Source organism: Balaenoptera borealis (genome assembly GCF_965194805.1).
Source record: "Balaenoptera borealis genome assembly, chromosome: 20".
NCBI lineage: Eukaryota > Metazoa > Chordata > Mammalia > Artiodactyla > Balaenopteridae > Balaenoptera > Balaenoptera borealis.
This window is the reverse complement of record NC_138879.1, coordinates 23234833-23260578: the sequence shown is the minus strand read 5'-3', so window position 1 is coordinate 23260578 and position 25746 is coordinate 23234833. Positions and strand designations below refer to the sequence as shown.

General features: G+C 36.8%; 1 protein-coding gene across 22 annotated transcripts in view; it reads right to left on the bottom strand.

The window, feature by feature from the left end:
- MBTD1 (mbt domain containing 1) overlaps positions 1–25746 on the bottom strand; it is a 70302-nt gene that overhangs the window by 3911 nt on the left and 40645 nt on the right. For 19 of the 22 annotated variants that reach the window (XM_082372573.1, XM_082372589.1, XM_082372574.1 and 16 more), the window contains 11 exons: positions 20291–20408; positions 17455–17589; positions 17090–17178; positions 16646–16880; positions 15983–16038; positions 15542–15646; positions 11241–11388; positions 10173–10255; positions 9534–9768; positions 8962–9039; positions 4371–4562 (listed from right to left, as the gene is read on the bottom strand). In XM_082372573.1, the coding sequence (XP_082228699.1) occupies positions 4371–4562; positions 8962–9039; positions 9534–9768; positions 10173–10255; positions 11241–11388; positions 15542–15646; positions 15983–16038; positions 16646–16880; positions 17090–17178; positions 17455–17589; positions 20291–20408 (1474 nt within the window). The remainder of the gene's footprint in view (positions 1–4370; positions 4563–8961; positions 9040–9533; positions 9769–10172; positions 10256–11240; positions 11389–15541; positions 15647–15982; positions 16039–16645; positions 16881–17089; positions 17179–17454; positions 17590–20290; positions 20409–25746) is intronic. The other 3 variants (XM_082372575.1, XM_082372576.1, XM_082372577.1) reach the window with 1 other exon arrangement.

Genomic DNA, 25746 nt, shown 5'->3' with positions numbered 1-25746 from the left:
GGGGAACTAAGATCCTGCAAGCTGTGCAGTGCGGCCAAAAAAGAAAACAAAAACAAAAACAGCTAACATTACCAATGGGATCACTTAACAGTAGTACTACCTGTCTGAGTTCTTATCTGAAGACTTCTTTTTTAATGAAAACAAACAACAGTATAGGCAGTCCTCAATTTATGAACAGGTCATGTTCCAATAGGTCTTTATTTTTATGAACAACTGTTTTTCAGTTTCCAGTATTTTCAGTGGGGTTTAGGTTTCTTGGTAGCCACTGGAGTCATGCTAGTCATAATTTTTAGTGACAGGAGGGCTCCTCTTAATGCATGGACAAGCAAGAAGAAAAAGAGGAATGTTTTCTTTGCTGGTCCCAGCACTGGTCTTAGGCAAAAGTTCAGGCTGTTTAATTCTGAGATTTTCCTATCTCTTTTTAAAAACATCTCTTAAGTTACCTCAATGCAGTTAGCCAGTAATTTCAGGCTGCCCTAAATCCTTTCCCTGAAGCCCACCCTCTACTTCCTATAGAACACCTCCCTTCAAAAAAATTACTTTCCTACTTTTTAAATGAAAATGATCTCAGCTCGGTGTTAAACAAACACTAGTCTTAGTAACTGCCAACCTCTCAGAGATGTATTCGAGTTTCTTAAAAAGTTACTGTTTAACCAAAATTGAGTTGGTAAAGTTTCAAATAATTTCAAGAACAGGTGACCTTTTATGCTTATATTCTCACTGGAATCTAATCCCATGGTGAGTAATGCTAACTTTCTTCTTCAATTTCTTCAGCACAGAGATCTGTTAAGTCAGAGGTCACAAACTGGGCTTTTCCCTCCCTCACCTCTGCTCTGTGGTTCTTTTAAATCGACTGAATATTCTGAAACAGGAGATTCCATATAAAACCATGAAAAGTAGGGAGACTTGGTAACATAAGACTAGCATTCCTGAAGGGCTATTAACAGTGGGAACCGATGTAGCCTAAGGCCTCCCTCTGCACAACTTGTGACCCTCAGGCTGGCTGCTCAGCCACTGAGTAACCACCTGTCTGCTTCCTGCAGGGACTGTCTCCAAAGGAAAGGTGAAATTTTTTTGTTTCTTTTTTTAACAGCTCTTTTCATAACAATTGGAGTGGATGAAGATATATATGGAATGTAAATTGGGAACTGCTTATACAGGGGGAAAAAGGTCAATTTATGAGAAGAATTAGGACTCAAAGAGTATTTAGATGAGTAGTAAGCCAACTAAGTTTCATGAAACAGTAACACCATGTGGAACAATATTAAAATGGCCACTTTTAAAGTCAAATAGTGATAGAAAAATACTTCGTGTCTTGATTTTAGTTACAAAAGATTAGTTTCAAAAATAATGGTCTTTGACATCTTATTTAATAATTTAATGAATAATCTTTTGGGGCTTCCCTGGTGGCGCAGTGGTTAAGAATCCGCCTGCCAATGCCTGGGACACGGGTTCGAGCCCAGGTCCGGGAAGATCCCACATGCCACGGAGCAACTAAGCCCATGCGCCACAACTATTGAGCCTGTGCTCTAGAGCCTGTGAGCCACAACTACTGAGCCCGCGTGACTAGAGCCTGTGCTCCGCTACAAGAGAAGCCACCGCAACGAGAAGCCCGCATGCAGCAACGAAGACCCAACACAGCCAAAAATAAATAAAATTAAAAAAAAAAAAAAGAATAATCTTTTGAAATAACGCTAATTCATTTTATTTTACTTTGGTACTTGTTTTGGTAATGGTGTTAAAAAAATTTAATAGCCCAAAGACTGAAAAGTGAATACACTATGCCTACAATAATAGCAAAACACATACCAATCAGACTGCTGAAAGGTAAAGCAAACATGACTGTGCTTGCTTTCTTTAAAAAATCCTTTAAAAAAATTAGTTAATATGATAAACATGCTTTTATGGAGGATATCAAACATATAACAGTTATCCTTCAAATCAAACCAACATGCATTGTTAAGGACATTTGAACAATACCATGAAAATAAACACATGGAAAAGGAAAAAACCCCCAAATTTCATTAAAGGTGCAGTACCCACAATAAAAGGTTGATTAAAACAATATCTTGTTATATGATGATCAGATGGCTAAATGAATGAGAAAAGAATTACTGTGCTTCAAGACCAAACATGTTCCATTCAAACAGATGCTTTTTGTTTTTTTTAAATGTAAGAAAAGTAAATTGAAATTCTAAAGCACATCCTGAAACCATTTGCACTTATTATTAACAACAAAGTTCTGGATTATGCTTCTACTCATGTTAAAATATGGAAACAATGTTCTTAAAAAAAAGTAACTCAAGATAAAGGTGAAACAGTCACTCAGATGTGTAATGTTCTAATGCAAAGTTTCAGTGTTTTCAAGGAACCTAAAATAAAGCCTGTCTGCTATCTTCACACTAATCATTTCTCCTTTACAGGCCTTATTCTCAGTGAATGATGGATGAAATAAAATAGATCCTGTGGCTGATGTCACTTTCTACACAAATGCATTTTCTTGGCTCTTTTTTTAAAAAGAAGTACTTTGCTGACTTTAATCACTAACATTTCAGAAGACAATCTAACAGAAATCACATTCTCCTAGTTAGAAGTCCATAAATAATAAATTCCCTCAATAGCTAAACAAACCGTAGCTTTCAGAGAGTTAAGACAGCAACATAGTCCCTACATAGTTTCACCATAGTAAAATCACACTAAATCCCACAAGATGTGCCCCTAGCTCAGAAGACACACACAATAGACACTAGTGGAAAGGGAAGTCACTTAGGAGGCCTTGTAGGTTCCATCCTGTATGCCTACTCCAAGTTCCTGGGTTTTGCCAATCCTAAAAGTCAAGTTCTCTCACAAAACGTGACACACGCCTTCAAAATCAGTCTAATGTTTAAAGAAAATACATCTAAAATGCAATAAAAATTCAAACATATTCAGAGCTCACAATATCTATAGTTAATTACTTAGGTTACAGAAAAATTTCATAATAACAAGTACAAAAAGAAAAAAGTTACAGTTAAAGATTTGATGACAGTTCATAATAATGCAGTTGACAAGAAAATTAGTTATTTCTGAGATATACATTTTAAAGTAATAACTAGGATTAAATCTTTAACTGTGGTCATTTTTAAGTCTTTTGTCATTTACAGACAGTTCTGGGTGTACTCTGATGATTTTGCAAATATGTTCCTATAAAAGGGTTTCATCTTCAAGAAATACATGGAAAAGACTCTGACAAGTACAGGTTTCTGGTAACGGACTGTACTGCTGAACTGAATGAATAAGCAATTTCAGAACTCTAATGAAAAACTGATGAACTCATAAAAGTGCTAACAAAAGATCAAGATGAAAAAAAAAAATTAATTACATGGGACTGAGTGAACTGATGAGGATGAGTATAATTTTTGTGACTTTCTGTCTGAATTAAAAAAAAAAAAAAAATTCCAAAAAAAAAAAAAAAGTTACAAAGACAAGAAAAGAAGTTGAAAGGCTCTTCAGACATTTGAAGGTATTTCCATAAAAGAGCAGATAAACTTGTATTTTCAGTCCTAATCCATTTCTTATACAAAAGAGGTATAGTAATTTTCTCTAGATATAAAGATATGAGTGATCTTCAGAGAAACAGACTAGGAAGGATCAAGATCACCTAATACACTGTTTAAGAAGGCAAAAGCTAAAGAACACATTTTAAAATGGGAAAAAAAGGCTGATGACAACTTCAGGTGCAAAAATATTAGCAAACAGAGGAATGAGAAGAAAATAGAGCTAGGTGCTAAGAACCATCATGGTTTTCAACATATAAAAGGCATTTTAAAGACTGCAAATTAGGTAAACAATTGTTTAAAAGCAATAGTTAGGATATGGCATAACATATGCCAAGGTAGATACAACTTCAGCTTTGGGGCTATTTGATCTGTACTCATGTCTAAGATTCACCATATGCAAGTGAAGCCTCTGACATTCTATGGAATGCTATGAACAAAGCCTCATTTTTGGATCTGATTAATCAGATTGCTCCCTTATGGCATTATTTCTCCCTCAGGTCAAGTCATGTAGAATTCTGCAATGCAAAATGTTCAACCATTTTAACGAAACCATGAAACAGTACAAGTTGTCTCACAATTCCATAAACTGAAATCACAGCTTTACCCGAATTTGAAGCTCAAAAGTGGCTTGTAACAAAATAAAAATCCTTCCCTGATTACTCATTTTAGTGAAGTGACTACCAAAGACTAATGAAAATGAATTTTTTAGTTGAAAGAAAAAGAAAAATTTAATGTCAGCATCTGTCATGCCAGACCATGCTTCTGTCTCCCACCACCCTAACCCAGACTTTGACCCTTTGCAGTACCTGAGGTGCTGATGTGACCAATTACCTGTTTTGAGGCTGGGATTGAACTCTCGGCTAGTGCGGGGAGGTGGGAAGGCCTCCGGGGCAGTCTGTGCTGGAAGGGTTCGATATGGAGGAGGAGTCAACTCTTCGCCACCAGAGAAGCTCCTCCGTACCCCACCTGTCATGGGCAGGCTCGACAAACTGACAGGCTTCTTCCCAAATGGCATCTTCCTCTCTAAATATCAAGTTAAACTAAAGTAAGCTTTTACTTACATGTGTGGTAAGAAAACTGCATCATAACTAGGAAAGGTTGTGCTGCATAGGATACTCTGAAAAGAGAACCAACTATGCAAGGTTTGTATTTCTGAAAACAAGGTGTGTGTGTGTGTGTGTGTGTGTGTGTGTGTGTGTGTGTGTGTGTGTGTGCGCGTGTGTGCGTGCGTGTTGGGGAGTGGATGATGGGGGAGATTATTTCTAGTCTCTCAGAGTCTGGTAATCCTGGTTCCTGACTCTCTAATCAATTTAAAACAAAGCAAAATGAACTACAGAAAGCATCGAGTGTGGAGAATAGCTGACTAATTACCTTCCAAAAAATTTTAGTTTGAGGGGGACTGACAATCCAATGGCAGAGAGGGTTTTTTTTTTTTTTTAAATGATGTTACCTGAAGAGAGCTTTATACTTTTTTTTTGAAGGTACTTTTCAGTCCATTATCTCTTAAGTCTTTTTTTTTTTTTTTAAACTTTGGGTTTGTTTGTTTGTTTATTTATTTATTTATTTATTTATGGCTGTATTGGGTCTTCGTTTCTGTGCGAGGGCTTTCTCTAGTTGCGGCAAGTGGGGGCCACTCTTCATCGCGGTGTGTGGGCCTCTCATTATCGCGGCCTCTCTTGTTGCGGAGCACAGGCTCCAGACGCGCAGGCTCAGTGGTTGTGGCTCACGGGCCTAGTTGCTCCGCGGCATGTGGGATCTTCCCAGACCAGGGCTCGAACCCATGTCCCCTGCATTAGCAGGCAGGTTCTCAACCACTGCACCACCAGGGAAGCCCAGCAGAGAGGGTTTTAAAACCCTACTTGTAGGCATTTCACTGCCCATATAAGCCCAAACAAACACTGTCCTTCAGGGAGAAATCAAACAGTTTAATTAATGAATTATACGAGTGGCAGGATTTTACTGATATGAAATGTGCTCCCCTAACTTTTGGTTTATAATTCACTCTTTTAGAAAACAATTATAATTCTTATTCTGAAAAGCAGTTCTAAAATTTAAATGTTTGTTGCCTGCAAGTTCTTCAGCAATCTAATTTCTTTTGAAACACCCTTTGGTTACGGTTTCATAAGCACACATAAGCTTTCAAAGACTTACACAATGCTTTTACCAACAACAAAAAAATAAGCTTTGCAAATACTGAACAACCAAGCATACTGCATTAATTTGATTGAAAGCTGAAGGATACTTACATATCTTTGTGACTATAAATTATATCTGTTTTCTTCCAGAGTTTACAAATGACTCAGGCAAGAGCAATCAGAAATTATCCTTTGCAAAATCAGAACTAAAAGACAAATCTAAGTTAGACAGTATTCTTATGTAAAATGATCTGGAAACCAAGCTCCTATGAGTACACATTCAACTCTCAACTGCCAAACCAAAATCACTTGCAGCATTCATTTAGACGAAAAAGTCTAATGTACTATACACACTTGGAGGTAAAAATGCAAGGAGAATCTCCAACTCTCTACTACTTACAATAGCCCCTGAAGATGGTACAGAAATTAGTGCTGGTTTTCCTGCTCTAGAATTACTAAGCCTTGAGGAAAAGAAGGCTTTTCAGATTGGACAGATCATGCGCACACAACAGTCTATATATGATTCCCTCGACAGAACATCACCCTTATTTTTCAGAAGCACTAGTTAATAGTTATCCCTTTGCAGCATGAACACAGCTAATTAAAAAATAGGCTAGAACCCGCGCACCACGACGAAGAGTAGTCCCCTGCTCGCCGCAACTAGAGAAAGCCAATCAACTGTCTAGTTCTGTAAAAAATAAGCCCTACCAATGAACACACTGATGGATGATTTTAGGTACAAAAAGACCAAAGAGCCATAAGATGAAACAACAGAGCCAGAATATAATAATCTGTAGACAAACTTAAAAACAAATAAAAGGTTTTGTGGCCTATCTGATTGATATAAATCTGCATGCAATGGATGACTTAGGTTCCTGGACCCCAACTTCTTTCTTATTTTGGTAAGTAAAGTTTTGTGGAAAAATTTCTAATAAATTACTTGCTGAGTAATGTGAAAAAATAAAAGGAACAGTGTCCTTACAATGAAGACTGCTTCTTCATTCACAAAGCACTACAATTCCTTATCCTCAATTCCAAAATTCAAAGTTTTTTTTGGCAAAACTTTGGCAACAAAATCAGACCTCACTTGGTGATACTATTTATAATCTTTATTTGGCCCATTAAATGTAACTATTTATACATATTTTGCTTCAAAAAATGCTGCAGTTTGCAAGGGGAGTTACATAATATATGCTACACACTCTGTACTTCTTTTCTAAAATCCAAAAAATTCTAAATTCCAAAACACATTTGGTCTCTAGGGTTTCTAATAAGGGACTGTGAGTCCCTAGTTCTTTTCTTTTCTATGTCCAAAGGACAACTTAAAGGCATTAGAGGGACTTGCCTGGTGGCGCAGTGGTTAAGAATCCACCTGCCAATGCAGGGGCCATGGGTTCGATCCCCGGTCCGGGAAGATCCCGCATGCCGCGTAGCAAGTAAGCCCGTGCACCACAACTACTGAGCCTGCGCTCTAGAGCCCACAAGCCACAACTACTGAGCCCGCGTGCCACAACTACTGAAGCCTGCGTGCCTAGAGCCTGTGATCCACAACAAGAGAAGCCGCCGCAGTGAGAAGCCCGCGCACCGCAACGAAGAGTAGTCCCCTGCTCATCGCAACTAGAGAAAGCCCGCGCATAGCAATGAAGACCCGATGCAGCCAAAAATAAATAAAATAAATAAATAAATAAAAATAAAGGCATTAGAGATGATGTCATAATATTGAGTTATCAAAATGTTAAAGAACAAATTACATTTTTAGTTAAATTCATTTCTTCAGCTAATCCAGAAATCTGATAATGTTAAATGTCACTAAAAACTGGGATAGTGATATCATCACTTCATTAATTTCACATTTCTTCCCATGTCCCTAGTCCATTAATTCAAAATAATTAAGCCCCATAAACCATAAACAAATCATGTAAGTGTCACACTGAGGAGGTATGTGAACTGTGTATATGATGCTCAGAAATTCATCCTACAAGATATATGTCATAAAGTCACTGAGTAATAAAAAGCATACTTAAATTTGACACATTGCAAAGAAAATTCTGAAACCTCATAATAATAATAAATAAAAAGTGAAAAGACAAGCCAAAGCAGCCTGTCTTAGAGAAAGCTTAGTGATCACGTCTGCTATGGTTAGTCCACTGACATGAAGTTACTACGTGACTTCTTGCTAATCAGTTCCAGATAAGTGGGAAATCACTTTGATCTACCTGGTCTGGCAATGTTCTCTAGAGTTCTTTTAGGTGACTATCAAACATGGTAAGCAGCCAGTCAGCAAAATAATTCTTGGTCTGTGGGAGGCTTATGTCCATAATATAAAAGAGAGGGTAAGAGACAGGCCTGATGGTTATCTCTATTGTGAAGCTGACTTGGGTTTCATGTGGGGAGGAAACTAAAGCACCACTGCAGTGGCTGCTAGAAGTCCCCACTGAAAAAACAATAAACATCAACTATAATCAAACGTGTGAAGGTATATTTGATTCTTCATGCTGTTTCAGTCTCTTGGTTGTTAATGAGACAGATTAGCACTTACTTGAACATATGGCAAGTCAGTTGGAAAAATCTGTTTTAGTTTTAATCCTCTAATGTACTTTTTACTTTTAAAAAAATGTTTAAGTAAAAATAATCTTATCTCAGAATGAAACAGTCCATGACAGGTTTCATGAAGAGAAAAATCTGTAGTTTTCTATGGGGTGGGGGAGGGAGATTTTAAAAGAATCAGAGCTATCAATATATTTTTATATTATTTTGGCTATTAATGTCAGTAATCATTCATTGTAAGGTAAAATATAATATAGACAGCATATTGAAAAAGATTTTCTTAAGCCTGATTGTGTTAGCTATCAACTTGAATTTTTTTTTTTTAACTTGAATTTCTTACAAGTATCATTCTAGAAAGAGAGTTTTGGTTTATAAGAAGGATGGGTTTATTAGTCTCCAAGTCTATTGTAAGCATCAAGCATCTGCTTTTACAGTTTTTTTAATAAAAAATTTTAAAAAAAAGGATTAATTTTCAGAAGGTTTACATATTACTTCAAGAATCATTCACAGACTATTCTTTACCATATATCAAATATTATGGTAATAATTTTTCCTGTCAATCAAAGGTAAGTGCTTCTCATTATTGAAAAGGTTTGCCTTTTATGGCATACTGCACCTTTAAGCATAATACGGAATGCACAGTTATCAGCTCTCACAAGGGATACCATTTCTGTGCAATACCAAGACCCCAGTTGGCTGACAAGTTAGGAAATGTATATAAACACCACGTGGTGACCCACTTTTCTTATGTCCTTTGTATTGCTGGGACTTAGCCTTTTTCTTCTGTTTTGATGAACCTGATTGGCTTTCTCTTGATGCTGGAAAATAAAAGAGAAAATTGATACCAAATAATTGCTTACAACTCTAGATACAACTTAGATGAACTATCTTCACCAAAACCATGACGTTTATACAAGTACATGATGCTTTGAAAATAAGGGTACTTGTTCCTGCAAAACCATGAAGCTCAATACCAGACAGATTCCATTATTTATTCAATAAGCACTTATTATATAGCAATAAATTTTAGCCTGTAACTTTAAACTCATTAAAGGAAGTCTAGCTTAATTTGGTGAGTGCTCTTAATGTTGTGTTTCTATAGTCATTAAGCAACTGACTATTGAGTTCACACTGCCATGGTACACATGGTCTGATTCTGTGATATTGTTGTTGAGTCTTAAGATCTTACCTGGCAACCAATCAGACATAGGTATATTCTTGTCCTGTGAGCTCACAAGATGATTTATGTGAGATAGTCCTCGGAGAATTGCTGATTTTTACAAAAGGACACCTTTTCTGTATACCAACTTACACTGTGATGCTGGAGGCTGTAGTTGATATCCAGTTAATTGACACCACCCTACAGGATAGAGGTCAGGGGACTCACAGTCTACCCACTGATCATATTCTTCTTCCCATCCATCAAAATGTATCCTCAAGAGACGATGAATAATTCGAGTTACTGTGGCTACACATATTAATCGTGGCTCCATGAGATCTACTGCTTCTAATTTCATTCCTACACGAAATCCGTGATTTGGAACATCCTAACATGGAGAAGCAAAATATTAACACTGGTAAAAAGAAGAATGTATAACTCTACTAACACTAAGAAAGACAAAAGAGAAGTAACATAACCAATTAACAATTTAGACCAAAAAAATCCCAAATAATTAATTACTGAAACATATGAAGGTGAAGCATATAAGAACTAGTTAGGAAATGTATTCATTCCTATTTTACTCAGATTAAAAATGAAACAAAGTTTGGAAACAAGCTTCAATGCCTATGTAAAGGAAATACATACATTGTTTTACTAATATATATTTGTTTATATTAATCTCCACTAAGAAATTCTAACATAAGGCAAAGACATTTAGATCAACAATGATTTGCATTTGGAAGCATCAAAAAAAATCCACATAAGTATTATGCTATCTTTTAAATTTACCTTATTAAATAGTTTTACTGGTGCTGCAATGGAGCCAGTTTCCCTGAGGTAGTCAAACCATTTAAAAGGAAGTTTTGTGTAACCTGAAAAACACAACTGGTTTAACTAGGAGTTCATCTAAAATTAGTGTAATATTAAAATGTAGACATAAAGTAATTCAGAGCACACTACAATCTCAAGTGCTAATGCTGTACAGTACAATAGTTCCTCCCTGTTATACGGATTTTCTTCTTTTTCTAGGCAGAAACAGGTACACCCATTTATTCTAATGCCAAAGTAACTCTCCTCAGTGTATAAGAACTACAGACTTTTGCTTTTCAATCCTAGGCTTAGAACAGTCTAATATTTAATATTTTTTCAGTAATATTTTTCTTTCTTTGTAAGAAAGAATACTGGCTGGGCAAATACTATTTTTATAGTCTTCTGTTTTGGCTTTTCTCCTTCTTAAGAGAAAAATCCAAGACTCAGATATTGAAATTAGGAAAGTCCCTGGTTAAGCCATATGAGCTATTTAAGGGTATGTAATCTTTTAAAAAGTCACATGGTAATCATTTTTATCTTTTAATTTTTTTTGGCCACACCACTTGGCTTGTGGGATCTTACTTCCCCCACCAGGGATCGAACCAGGGCCTCGGCAGTGAAAGCCCCGAGTCCTAACCACTGGACCACCAGGGAATCCCCTCATATGGTAATCTAAAGATGAAAACTTGCTTTCTCTCAAAGGCTGAAGTATCTATTTTTTTAAAAAGTTCATGTATGCAGTAGCTCTTTGAGCCTACATCAACATCTCAACAGTGCTTGAGAATACCAATTCTTATTATAAAATGTACAGATGCTTAGGGAAAATTCTACACCAATGTAATTTATTAAAGCTACCTAGGATACAGTTACTTATGTTTTCAGAGCACCCCCCAGCTCTTGTTATGTATGCAGGTTTATATATACATATACACATATACTATATTTTCATACAGCAAGAAATCTAGGGCTGTGCTAAATGTTGTAAACAGGTACCATGTAAAAGGAAAGCAAGGATGAAAATCCAGTGTATATATTAGGAAGAAGTACCTCTGGGTGGAGTAAGTTCAATCATGTTAATTTCACAGAAACCAACAGGGAAAATAGAAGGGGAGGTTGCATGATAACAGAACCAGTCAGATCCATCTGCTGCTTCTGAGCCATCGATCCCAATCATCAGGAATCCATCAGCCAGCACCTTTTAAATTAACAGAATTCCAAGTATTTAAAATTAGGTAACCACAATGTTCACTGCAGCACTATTTACAATAGTCAGGACATGGAAGCAACCTAAATGTCCACTGACAGATGAAAGGATAAAGAAGTTGTGGCACATATATACAATGGAATATTACTCAGCCATAAAAAGGAACAAAACTGAGTTATTTGTAGTGAGGTGGATGGACCTAGAGTCTGTCATACATAATGAAGTAAGTCAGAGAGAGGAAAACAAATACCGGATGCTAATGCACATATATGGAAAAAAATGGTACTGATGAACCTAGTGGCAGGGCAGGAATAAAGATGCAGGTGTAGAGAACGGACTTCAGGACATGGAGGTGGGGGGAAGGGGAAGCTGGGACGAAGTGAGAGAGTAGCAGTGACATATATACACTACCAAATGTAAAATGGATGGCTAGTGGGAAGCACAGGGAGATCAGCTCGATGCTTTGTGACCACCTAGAGGGGTGGGATAGGGAGGGTAGGAGGGAGGCTCAAGAGGGAGGGGATATGGGGATATATGTATACATATAGCTGATTCACTTTGTTGTACAGCAGAAACACAACATTGTAAAGCAATTATACTCCAATAAAGATGTAAAAAAAAAAATTAGGTACCACTATTTTAAAAATGATCCTTTAAGTGACATTCTAAAAGAAAGGAAAATCTATTACATAAAGATCTCTTAAAAGTGAAAATGTTTCTTTATTTAATTATCTTAAATAACTGAAATTATAATGAAAAAAATCTGTGTAAGTTCTAGTGTGTTCCAGAAATAACAGCATGGTTACATAGAAGTGATTTCAGAGGTCTAGGGAAAACAGTACCTCTGCCAGTGGCCAAGGCTGTCTGCTGCTGTGGCGTGATGAAAGTGGGCTGAGTGCTCTTTTACGATTTAACTATCTAGTCTCAGCTAAGCTTTAAATCTTACTCAGTAATAACTTTATTTCCTTCTGATTTATCACATAGAGAAGTTTTTCTAAACCTTTTCCACCTTCCTCAAGCTCCAGCTTTACCTCTCATGCTCTGGATGATCGTGCTCCTCTATCACAGAAACTACGTGAGGGGCCTCACAGTCCATCCTTTGCACCTCAAATTGTTGTAAGTAGTAGTCCTTTCTTTGCCCCTCAAGACAAACTTCTCCATCTTGACCCATTGTCACTGGTACCTTGCTCCTAAAACACCATCTCTTATACTCTAATGTCTCCCAATTCCCATTACATTAAAAATATTTTATTTTGAAACAGTTCACACTTACAGAAAAGATACAAGAATAGTACAATGAATTCCTATATACTCTTCACCCAGAGACTCAATTCAAGTTATATACTATGTAACTCCTTCAAGTCTGACTTCTGTCCTGACCCTACTAAACTGCTAAACTCACCGATGACCTCCTAGTTTGTCAAATCCAGTGCCTTTTTTCCAACACTTCAGCCTCCCTTGCAGTATCCCATACCAGTTGACTACTCAATTTTTTGAAACATTTATTCCCATACTCTCATTACATACAGTCTACTGATCCATCTTCTCACCTCTGTGTTCATTCGTTCACATTATTTTGGTGGCCACCCTTTCACTTCCAACTCTTGTTTCTGATTTTAGCCCTTTTGTTTTCATGATGGCACCCACTCTTCAATGGTTGACTTTTATGCCAACAATTTCTCAAGTTTTATCATGAGTTTGTCACCCTCCCAGTGTCTCAGTCCTGCATTTTACCTGCATGCTGAACATATTCTCTGAGAGTTAGTACCGGGCATCAAACCAACAACTTCCTTCTCCTGCTCCTTTCAAAGGCAATCAATCACTGGGTCCCCACAGCTCTCCCTAAACATTCAGTCCCTTTATCCTTGCCATTAACTAACTCTCTCTCCATTATGTTGTTTGATATCATTGCTTTCAGCCTTCCTCTATGGACATCTCCCCTCTTACACAGTTAAACTTTCCTTTGGTATGACCTCTGTTCATTCCAGAAACCTTTACCAACTTAACCTGTTCATAAAGAAAACTCAAACAGCCTGACCACGCATTAAAGACTGCATAATCTAATTCCACATCATCTTTTTGTCTTTGCCTGCAGGTTCCTTTCTCCTAGTTATTTCTACTATATTGGATATGTACACTAACTTTCTCTTCAACCTTAACAGCTCTAAGACCTCTGGAAAGGACTACCTCCACTCACATGGGATTTCTCCCTTTCTAAATACAGCTGACTGGATCAGGGGTTAGTATTCAACCTTCAGAGGACCAGGCCAAAGGCTGGGCTCAGTTGTTTAGATTCTCTCTCAGTAATTAGAATTACTGACACAGAGATAGTAGTCAAGCCATCGGTCGGAGCTGGCACTGAAAGGTTGTGATACAGACAGGGACAGGGGCTACCATGTGCAGACTGAGTGAGCAGGACACCAACAGAGAAAGAGTGAAAGAAGAGTGGTGCAGACAGAGCACAGGTGGACTAGAGAGGCCCCCGAGAGGTGGAGGATGACACTAAGCTTATGCCTTCCCAGGTCGCATCCCTGTGTCCCTGCATGTCTGTGAGCGTGCCCACTGCAACCTTAGAGTAACTTTCCTAGAGCCCACTTGAGCGGGCTGTTCCTTATAAACAAAAAGCCTGGTCCAGAATATTCAAAGCAACTTGTTTGATGTGTACTGTGTGTGAACCACTCTCCATTTCCTAAATGTGGCCTGTACTTTCCACTCTTGATGCTTTTGTGCATATTCACTTTCCATGGCACAATTTCCTCCTGCATCTCTGCTTGGCAGAGTTTTTCCCATCTTTCGAGACAAAGTTTTCAAATGTCCTCTCTTCCATAAAGCTTTCCCTGATTCCTCTGAGAAGATGTGACCTCTTCTTTATTTGAATTCCAACAGTACTTGTACCTTTCTTAGATCATAGTTGATCTTGTATGTTAAACTTATTTTCATACATCTTATCTTGTTCTACAAGACTGTAAGCTTCTTAAAGTCCAAACCAAACCTAGCATGGCCAAGAATTCATAAAGTATTTTCTGAGTGAAGCTGGGTATTCTACTCGCTGGACACTTATTTTCCTTTCACATAGAGTATGGCACAATGGTGCTGGTTCCCAAACCTGGCTGATTTTCAGAATTACCGAGAGAACTTTTTATTTTCTTTCTTTTTTAAACAAATACAGATATCTGGGCAATAATTCTTGTGATTCTCATTGAGTAGGTCTGGAGTAGGTCATGGAAATCTATGTTTTAAATAGTACCAGGTGGTTTGGATCACTAGTCAGGTGAAGAAGAAGAACAAGGGTTTGGAGCCTGTCTGGTCTAGCTGTGTGACCTGAACACAAGTGTTTGGGACATGGCAGCCATCACAACTGTTTTTTTTTTTTTTTTTTATCACAACTGTTTTTAATTCTTCTGGCTTAAGGCTTAAAACTGTGTTGAAATGCAAATCACAATTTAGTTACACCTTTATGTAAGCAGATTCTGGATCAATGGTTCTTAACCTTGGTTGTACCTGAGAATCACCTGGGGACTTAAAAAAAAAAAAAACAACCAATGCTAGGGCCCCAAACCAGACTGATTAAATCAGAATGCGGGTGCGGGGTCGGGGAAGAGGCCTAGTCAATGGTATTTTTTTTTGTTCCCCATGAGATTCTGATGCCTGAGAACTGAGAATCACTCTTCTACATCTTTTTATAAAAACAGTTTCAGAAAAAAAACACAAACAAAAACAAACAGTTTCAGAAGAGAAGAAAAAAGAGAAAAGAAGAAGTAAAGTACTACTAAAACGGAAAAAAAAAAGCACACAAAGGAAACGTAGGAAACTGAAGATAAACTTGGCCTTGTTACAAATTCTGTGCTGGACAAGCTTTGACCAGGAAGTAAGTTAAATAAATATTCCTCCTCTAACTTAAGGATATACTTCCATAAAATAAAGGTAGCAGACTCAAGATAACAATCTCGACAAGAAGATATATAAAAAGAAAAGCTCCTAAGAGAATTCAAATTTATTTTGAAATTACTAGTAATGTTCTCCCCAGTGAAGATGCAGATGCACACATTTTATGTCAAAATGAATGTTAGGGGCCTCCTTCTCCTATTACCTTAAACCTAGTTCCTGTAACTGCATTTCTATATTTTAAAACCTATTTTCTTACCTTTCTAATGGTCGCAACACATATTGTGGAAAGATTTAATGGGTCTATAGCTTCCAATTTCATTCCTTCTTTGAACCATTCCCCACTCTGGTCTACTTCTTTTACCTGAAGAATTACATGAAAGTACATCTACTGTCACAAGTGTTATCAGTTAATAATTAAAATAATACCAAGTTGAAATAGTTTACCAGATGAAAATACCAAGTGTCTTCTCCTACCTACCTAATATTATAACTCAAACTTCCATTAGGGAATAGAGAGAATTCAGGCAAATAGAACTGAAGAATGATTATAATCAACAGTTGTGACATATATGGATTACAAGGTCTTAATCCTTTTAGGTGAACATATGTAATTATGATTTCCATAATATTAGGAAAAAACCCACAACCCTCTTTCAAACCTAATTTACAAATGAGGGTTCTTATAAAAACTTCTTACCTTAGCAAATAAATGTGGTGGTGTATCAAAATGTCCATCCTGTTTCTTTGTAATATCTACAAGGAAAAGTTACATACTAATCTGTCAGCATTTGTGAGAAGACCAAAAACCACGTTTCTTTGAAGGTTTCAAACTCACAAGGTATGTATACTCTAAAACATGGCAAAAATACATGCCTTCTACATTTATGGCGAATAATATTCTTTAAAAGTCTTTCTCTCTTTAGAGTACATGTGCTGTTAAATACATTCAGCCAATCAGAATGCTGGAAATTCCCTAGTTAGGGAATTACAACTTTAGAAAGTACGTTTTAATGTGTTTAGTATTAAGTCTAACCACATTTAATTTCACTATTTCAACTAAAATTGAATGGAAAGGGAAAGGTTATCTTTAGTTCTTTCAAACAGGCTGGATAAAAAAGTGTAAGAAAACAAATGTAGTTGTGACCAAAAGTGCATTATTTTTTACTTGAGCACAAGTGGAAGGAATATAAAGGAATTGTTAGGACATTAATATCCTGGTGTGAAACTTTCCTAATTAAGGTAGAATAAGCAGCCCTGGCAACTAGTTTTGATCTATGCTATTCTGCAGAGAAAAATAACCAAGTAGTACAATTTAGCCTCAATGATATTTTCAACAGGAGTTCTTGTGACAGGTGCTTACCAGATCTTTTGAATCGATGGCCTATGCTTCGAGACCAACCGATATGATGGATTAATGGGCTGTGCATATGGCACCAGAAGTCATCTGTTCTATCTTCACTCTCTTCATACACTAGTCTTAATCTTCCTCCAATTACACTTTCCACCACTGCCACTCGTGTTCGACACAAATGCCTCTTGTCAACCACTTCTACTCTCATGCAAGGTTTGAAAGGATACTGCATGCTCTCTGAAACCTTGAAACAAAATCAGAACTGTTGGGAATTCATGACAAAGGTCTACAAATAATTTTAGTATTGTACTATAAAAATACCGAGTGCACTCGATAGTTAACATAGGTCATCTGACTCACTAATTGAAACAATTCCTTAAAAAACTTCGAAGTTACTCCATTTTTTAGAGTTCTCATTTGCCACTTCAGTCCTTTCTAAGATCCTGCCTTTACCTTTTGTGAGAAATCGGGAGGAAGTGTTTTGGCACCAGTAAGTCGTTTCACTAGAAAAGCTTTCCAGTTTGTATACTTATGCTGAATAGCTAAAACAAAAGAAATAACCAGTTACACTTTAGCAAAGAATAGAATTGCTTCATAAGCTGTTTGTTAAAAAAAAAAATAGTAACAAATTTCCCTGCAATTAAAGTTCTCAAGAAGAGTAACAAAAATAGGGAAAATAAGCATGTCTTGCTAGCAAATAAGTTACTTGAAACCAAAAAATATTATTTTAATTTCTATGTCACTTTAATGTTACTAAGTATAAAACTGCATTAAAGTGCAAATACTTACGCTACAGTAAGGGTAAAGAAGCTACTCACTTCTAGGAGGGACAAGAGGTTTTCCACTGGCTGCACACCAACCAACTGGATGGATATCAGAACCACATATATTGCACCAGAAGTCCAGACCAGAGTCATTTTCAAATCCTTCATATCTTAAAAGGGCATTGTAGCCTGAAACCAACAAAGCAATTGCCGCATAATAAGAAAACCAAATGAAATAAAACAGGATATAGCTGCTGGTAGTGGCTGTCAAATGTCAGTGAGCATCTGAAACAGATTCATGTGCAGGGCTTGTGAACAGACAGATAGCTGGGCCCCACACCCCAGAGATCCAGATTTAGTAGATCTTGGGTGAGCCTGAGAATCTGCATTTATAACAAGTTCCCAGAGGCTGCTGTCACTAATGGTATAGATGAAACTTTGAGAACTATCTGAACAATGTAATTAGTTTAACTGTTTTCAGAGCATGGCCTACTCCTCTGAATATATTTCAACTTGACCCATAGTTTCTTAAATTCTAGAAAAGAAATTCTCAGTGAAAAGAAGGGTGGGAAAGTTCTATTAGAATGTGTAATTTTGGAAATAAAGAAGACTGTGGTAAGTTAGTATAACCTTGTTAAGTCACAGAAATCCAGTTAAAGTATATTTCAAAGAAACTGCTTTATCCAAGTGATCAGGTGACCAAATTATTTTTGGATAATTTGGATGTGGCTCCTTTAAGAGCCTAAACTTTTCTGTCTTGTTTATTTGGAAATAAGATTTGAAAATGTGAGGTAAAAAAGTTCAATAAACACAAATAAAAGTATGTGAAATCACTTAAAATCTATATGTACTAAACAAATCGGAAGAATTATTTCCTGAAAAGAACAAATAGTATATGATATATATTGTTTATAATTTAATAAACCTTGTATTGATAATAGATTAAGGTTTAATTTAAGGCCTTGAGTGGAATAAAAAAGGCCCAATAAACTTGTATTTCAGGCTGGGAGCTAAGTTCAGTCAGCATTTTCATGTGTTAATATTTATGATGAAAACTTATAGCAGTAAACTTTTAGTTTTAAAACTCAATAATTCACAGAACAACTCATGACTCTGCTAACTGTTGCTGATTCTGGGTTCATGATCAATATCAGGCTCATTTCTAAAATGTCATTAAAGGGGCTTAAAATGAGACATAAGTTGCAATTAGATAAAACAGAAATGTAAAACCAGATGGAAGATAGAAATAATTCTTGGATATTAAATACATTGATCTTTAGAGCCATTTAAATGCAACGGATTTAAACATCAAGCAAAAAAAATATATACTGCTGTTTTCAATTAAGGTGTAGAGAATAATACAAGCATTTAGAGAATGCTTATATAGCTGGGGAAATGTTTCAAGGAAAAGGTGGGAACTGAACTGGGTTAAATACGGTAAGTGAGAGAGTGAGAGTGAGTAAAGGCATGGAGGTGACACAGAACATGCTGTATGAGAGAGGAGGAAAACTAATCTCACCAGAACAGATCATTTATGTTGGGGAACAAGAAAAAATCTGGCCAGTGGTGTATGGTGAAACTCATCAATAGCTGTAAATGCTGACCATCCTGATCCTTTAAGGACAAAGAAGCCATTAAAGACAGAAAAATGGAATTGAGATCATTTTTAGGTAAATTAAGTCTATCAGCAGTACATAGGGAGCAATATGCAGGGTGTCTGGGGGAGAATGGCTGGACATAAGCCAAGAAAGAGTAGGAGGAGTAAGATACCTCGTCCAGTAATCTCAGGACAACTTTTATCATCTGAGTGGTTGCTCCCCCTCTGAAGTACTACAGTGTCCTACTACACTACATCACTCACTAAGCACCTTGTGTTAAAATGTATTCAATATTTAGCAGATGTGAGCTCGCTGAAAAAACCAAATCTTATACATCTGCATGTCACCTGCCCACGGTGTCTAACACAGCAGACACCTAATGCATTTACTTCATGAGCAACAATGTAATAAGGGCTGGGGTACTTGGAAGAGGTGGGAATGAAGAAAAAGGTAGTACGCAAAACAGATGAAATTTTCATCACTAGTTTACTTCTCATATTATGGACCATATCACTTTTTTTTAGTACTTTGACTTTTTTGTTACTTTCCAAAGCATCTCCCTCTATCAGGGGTTGGTAAACTATATATGGCCCACAGATCTGGCCTACTGCCTGATGTTTTTTAGTTTGCCATCTAAGAATGGTTTTTACATTTTTAAATAGCTGAAAAAAAAAATCAGAGATAAAATAATATTTTATGGGGCTTCCCTGGTGGCGCAGTGGTTGAGAGTCTGCCTGCCAATGCAGGGGACAAGGGTTCGAACCCGGGTCTGGGAAGATCCCACATGCCGCGGAGCGGTTGGGCCCGTGAGCCACAATTACTGAGCCTGCACGTCTGGAGCCTGTGCTCCGCAACGAGAGGCCGCGATAGTGAGAGGCCCGCGCACCGCGATGAAGAGTGGCCCCCGCTTGCCGCAACTGGAGAAAACCCTCGCACAGAAACGAAGACCCAACACAGCCATAAAAATAAATAAATTAAAAAATAATAATAATAATATTTTATGACAAGTAACAATAAATAAAGTTTTACTGGAACACAGTCATGCCTATTCATTTATGTACTGCTTCGGCTGCCTCTATGCTATGATGGTAGAGTTAAATGGTTATGACAGAGACTGCATTGCTCACAAAGCTGAAAATATTTACTGTCTGGTCTTTTACAGAAAAAAATTTGCTAACCTCTGCCCTACATCATACTTATTTGGCAATACTTGAAAATTTACAAATATGCTTTCTTATAAGTTAAAAATATAACTGACATTTTTAAAGTAAATTATTACACATGCTTTTCACCTGCTAATTTTACAATCCCAGCAATCCAGAAGACTTTGGTAGGTAGGCTGCAGTCTGTATTGGGAACTTCTACTCTCACATTTTCTGAGATATCACCCCAGCAGGTCCCCATAGGTGCCTGTCATATAAAAATTATTAAATTATCATCTTATTAAATAAAGCCTAAAACACATCATTCAAAATTAAGCACTACTATCAATCATGGAAACATTAAACTAAAAATACCGTTTAATTCATTCATTTTTCTCTAAAAATATAATGGTTATTCCCTGTGTCACAGAATTCTACTTGGAAAAAGCCGATGTCAGGGACAAGCTCAAGATGAAGAGAATTCACATATATTAGAATAGATCCATGTCGAGTTCAAAATTCAATACTGCCCTAAAACAAGACTTGAGCAGCAATTTTTGTAAAATCCAAATTACAAACTTGATAGTAGGTTTCAAAGGAAAAAGCTGATTTAAGAAATTCATTATTTTTAATATGAACTGAATGAATGTACTTTACCTTAACCTCTAATTTTAAAAGATCTGGTCAAAGAGCAGAAAGAAGGATACTTCCAATCAGCAATGTGGTTTCAGTAACATAAACAAAACTTAGTTATCTATATTTTCAACTTCAGTTAAATTCATAGAATAGAAATATAGTCTGCTACAACTGACCTGTGGCAAAAGCACCAGATAAAGTGATTAAAAAGGTGGAGTTGAAGAGTTTTTGGAGAATCGTACCATGGTAAATTGTTAAATAATTTATTATTTCAAAATTTCTCACGCAGGAATTAACATAAACAAAGAGAAAACTTCCAGTGTTAGATCTGGTAATAAATAGCCTCCACACAAATGGTTAAGATGGGGACTCAGAAAACCTATTAAATGAATACCATGAAGGGATTTTCCAAAATTTAATGTTTCCAAATTACAATTTCCATTATATTTTAATCCTTAAATTTGAGGCAGTTTACAATTATTTGGAATTTAGCAATGGTTAACTAAACCAAATAAATGAATATAGGAATTTAAATGCTGATAATACCAAACAGTTTCTGCGGTCCTTGATAATCAGTTCCTCGTTAAATACAATTTAGAACCTTGATCACAGAAAAAAGGATTAGGTAAGGTTATAAAAGACCTGATAATATGAACAAATCAGGAAAAGACAAAATAGCTTCAAAGCTAAAAGATGACTAAACAAAGATATCCAAGAGTCACACAAACTAGTCCATCTGAACACTGGGCAAATGTCTTCCATGCAAGGCTGCTCATACTTGGGTGGATGCTAACCCAACAGGATTAGCTTGAAACAGTACTCAACCCTTATGCTCTCAATAGTTTAAGGAATTTCTGAAGGAGAGGAAGAAAACGTCAAACAACACTGAACTAGGGTAAGTCTAGAAACCAAACACAGAATCAACTTATGGCTATTTTTTAAAGTAGCAAGCAATGAATATACTTCTATCACTTGGAGACAGTGGCCTATCTCAACTATTTGTAATTCTGGAAGGATACACATAACTATCTTCCTGAGCTGTGCAAAAAAATAATACATCGATTATGACTACCTCTTTTTGCTTTTTTTAAATTGAAAGAATGGACTCTTCAGGTTCTGCTATCTCCCCCTATATCATTCTAGACTGTAGGGCCATCCCTATTGCCAGCAGATATGATTAGAAAAGGAGAGGCTGGAAAGAAGATAGGTAACAGATTAAGCTACCATATATTAACACAAAGACCATGTGTTAATTTCTGTGAGGATGAACCAGTTAGAGCAGACAGATGCAGTGAAATGTATGCATTAAATTAAGGTCGGATATCCATTCCTCTTTGTTTGGCTGCCAAATCTTGTGGAATGGGCTTTATTTTTCACTGAGAAGGAAGACGCGTGGTTATGCTGACAAGTTGTGTGTTAGGTGGGCACACTGCTAAATGAATTTGGCATACAGGACTGACTCCCCTTTGAGCTAGATGTGACTATGTCATACTGACTTTTTTTTTTAAGTCTTAACAACTGTTTGGAGAAAATAACTTCTGGTCACATTTTACTAAAGAGAATGTGTCAATATGCTCACTTAGAAAATAAAGTTAATGCTCACTTTAGTGGGGGATGTTATGTTTTGCTCCCTACAGTCTGGATTGGTATAGGAGAAAGTAGCAGAAAGTGACATTTGTTCTTGCCTGTAAGGTTGTGGTTCTGCTAGGCCCTCTTAAACCAATCCATATGGCTCACTCTAAGAAAAAAAATGAAGAAACAAAAACAAAAACAAAAAAGAGCACCATAGTCATCGCATAGCATGTGCTCAATGTGTTGAAATAATAAAGTCATTTCATAGATATATCTGCCCTTTTGTTTAAAATGAATATTCTTAAGTGTGGAAGACTAAATGACCCAGGGCTTGAGAGCCATCTTCATCCAAGTCATCTGTCTTCTCTTGCTGGCAGGAGGGATACCTCTGAAAGTCTGGATTGGCATAGCATGAACTAGCAGAACCATAATTTACAGGTAACAACAAATTTACCTTCCAGACTCAGGACGAGAGGTCCACCTCAGGCTCCTCCCAAACCAGGAAGATCTGCTTCACCACTTCCTGCTCCAGGGCCACTCGTGAGGGCTATCTGGGAGCGACTCTCCTTCCCTGCAAGGTACGCTGTCATCAGGTCCTGCAGGACATGGCCAAATCCAAATGTTGAGGGCTCCCCAACACAAATGTATGATAACCTCCACCTGACTGTCTATCTGTAAGAAAGTAATTGGGTGGGATTCTTACTTTTCTGTGCTTTAAGAATATTCCCAGATAGTCCAACAGCTCAGATGGCTAGTATTTAGACTCTCGGAGGGCTGACACACTGTACAGGTGATGTTTTATGGGAGAAATACAGATTTCCCTCCATAGAGCTGACAACCTACAACTTTTGATAATCACAATCTTCAGCAGTGACAAAGAATTTAAGTGGGCAGAAGTTAGCCTTCAAGTTGCACGTAGGTAACTATTATTGATCCTAATAATGATATGGCAAATATACAAAAAGCCACCATTAAAATACTTTGACTAATAGGCATTATGATGACTAAAATGAACCTAGTAGAGAAAGACAGACTATTATTTGGCCAAAAAGGGGAGAAAACATTATAGGAAATTAACTAGAAAGAAATTACAACTCCTAAGTATTATTTGCTAGAACTGATAGGAAGTAGAAACAGAAAAAAAAATTGTTCCCTCTTTCCCCAGAAAGTCCACTCACCTTTTGATTTGATAATAGAATCTATTGGGTTGGCCAAAAAGTTCATTCAGTTTTTCCATAAGATGGCTCTAGTAGCCCTTACCTGTCTTTAACTTCATTTGAAACAATTTTGTTAGACTGTATTGTGACAGCTGTTGTATCAGTGTGCACTTAAAAAAAAAAACTTATCAAAACTGGTGAATTTTTGTGTAGCCATTTTAATACTGAAGATGGAAGAAAAAAAGCAAAATTTTCAGCATATCATGTTTTATTATTTCAAGAAAGGTAAAAACGCAACTAAAACGCAAAAAAAGATTTGTGCAGTGTATGGAGAAGGTGCTGTGACTGATGGAACGTGTCAGTGGTTTGCGAAGTTTTGTGCTGGAGATTTCTTGCTGGATGATGCTCCACGGTCAGGTAGACCAGTTGAAGTTGACAGTGATCAAACTGAGACATTAATTGAGAACAATCAACGCTATACCACGCGGGAGATAGTCAACATACTCAAAATATCCAAATCAAGCATTGAAAATCATTTGTACCAGCTTGGTTATGCTAATCGCTTTGGTGTTTGGGTTCCACGTAAGTTAAGTGGAAAAAACCTTCTTAACCGTATTTCCGCATGGGATTCTCTACTGAAATGTAATGAAAACATTACATTTTTAAAACAAATTGTGATGGGTGATGAAAAGTGGATACTGTACAATAATGTGGAATGGAAGAGATTGTGGGGCAAGCGAAATGAACCACCAACAACCACACCAAAGGCCGGTCTTCATCCAGAGAAGGTGATGCCGTGTACATGGTGGGATTGGAAGGGAGTCCTCTATTATGAGCTCCTTCCGGAAAGCCAAAAGGTTAATTCCAACAAGTACTGCTCCCAATTAGACCAACTGGAAGCAGCACTTTGCATCGGCAAAGCGTCTGGAATTAGTCAACAGAAAATGCATAATCTTCCATCAGGATAATGCAAGACCACGTGTTTCTTTGATGACCAGGCAAAAACTGTTACAGCTTGGCTGGGAAGTTCTGATTCATCCGCTGTATTCACCAGACATTGCACCTTTGGATTTCTACTTACTTCGGTCTTTACAAAATTCTCTTAATGGAAAAAATTTCAATTCCCTGGAAGACTAAAAGGTACCTGGAACAGTTCTTTGCTCAAAAAGATAAAGCTTTGGGAAGATGGAATTATGAAGTTGCCTGAAAAAATGGCAGAAGGTAGTGGAACAAAACAGTGAATACGTTGTTCAATAAAGTTCTTGGTGAAAATGAAAAATGTGTCTTCTTATTTTTACTTAAAAACCGAAGGAACTTTTTGGCCATCCCAATACTTTTTGGAGTGGTGCTAGCAGGGGGATAGGGAGTACAAGGAAAGTTCAAAAGTAAAATGGGATGCTTGGGGTGAAAGTAAGATTAAGAATAAGGGAATGCTAGTGTATGTAAAAAGAGACAGGAAGCAGTGGTTACTAATTTGAAAGGCATAAAACAGCCCATAACTTAAAAAAAACGTATCAAATGAAAATAATCTAGATTATTTAGGTCTTCCTTAAAACAGGTGATTTTTATTATATCAGAGTCCACTGCTTTCCTGAAGAGAATCTATTTTGTGGCAACACTCATAATAGCTAAACTGGATGGAGTACTAACAAGTACCAGAAACTAATTTAAGTTTTATTTCCATTAGAAAGAAGTTTTGCAATCTAGGATGACATACTGAAGATTCCAACTTTAGTTAAAATGGATGTGAAATCACATTTATTTTCAATTTTCAATGGGGTTACGTATGCATGGTTAAGGCTAGGGAAAAAAACAAAGAATAATTTTATTTGAAAGAGATTATTTTAGTAATAAATACAGACCTGAGAAATAAATCATGAGTTTTACTATAAGCTACTGTTACCGCACATACGCAAACAAAAAGGCTTTTGTTTTTGTCCTTAAAATCCAAAAATATAATTGTAATACGTGTTGCAAAGAAATATGGATAACCTTATCCCCTTCAAAACAGCTGGCATACAAGTCTGGTACCAAAGAGAGGATTAGAAAACATCATGTAAGCAATACAAGGTGGTATCTGTGGAGGAAGGATGAAACAGTAAACTCAGCTTTAAAGTTATGGCACGCATGTGTGCAAAGGACCTTTTTAAAAAATACCTAACTACAACTATTTTCAAGGGAGAAAAAAGTAGAATGATTACATTTCTGGTTTTGGCAATGACAGCATCAACAAGACACCAG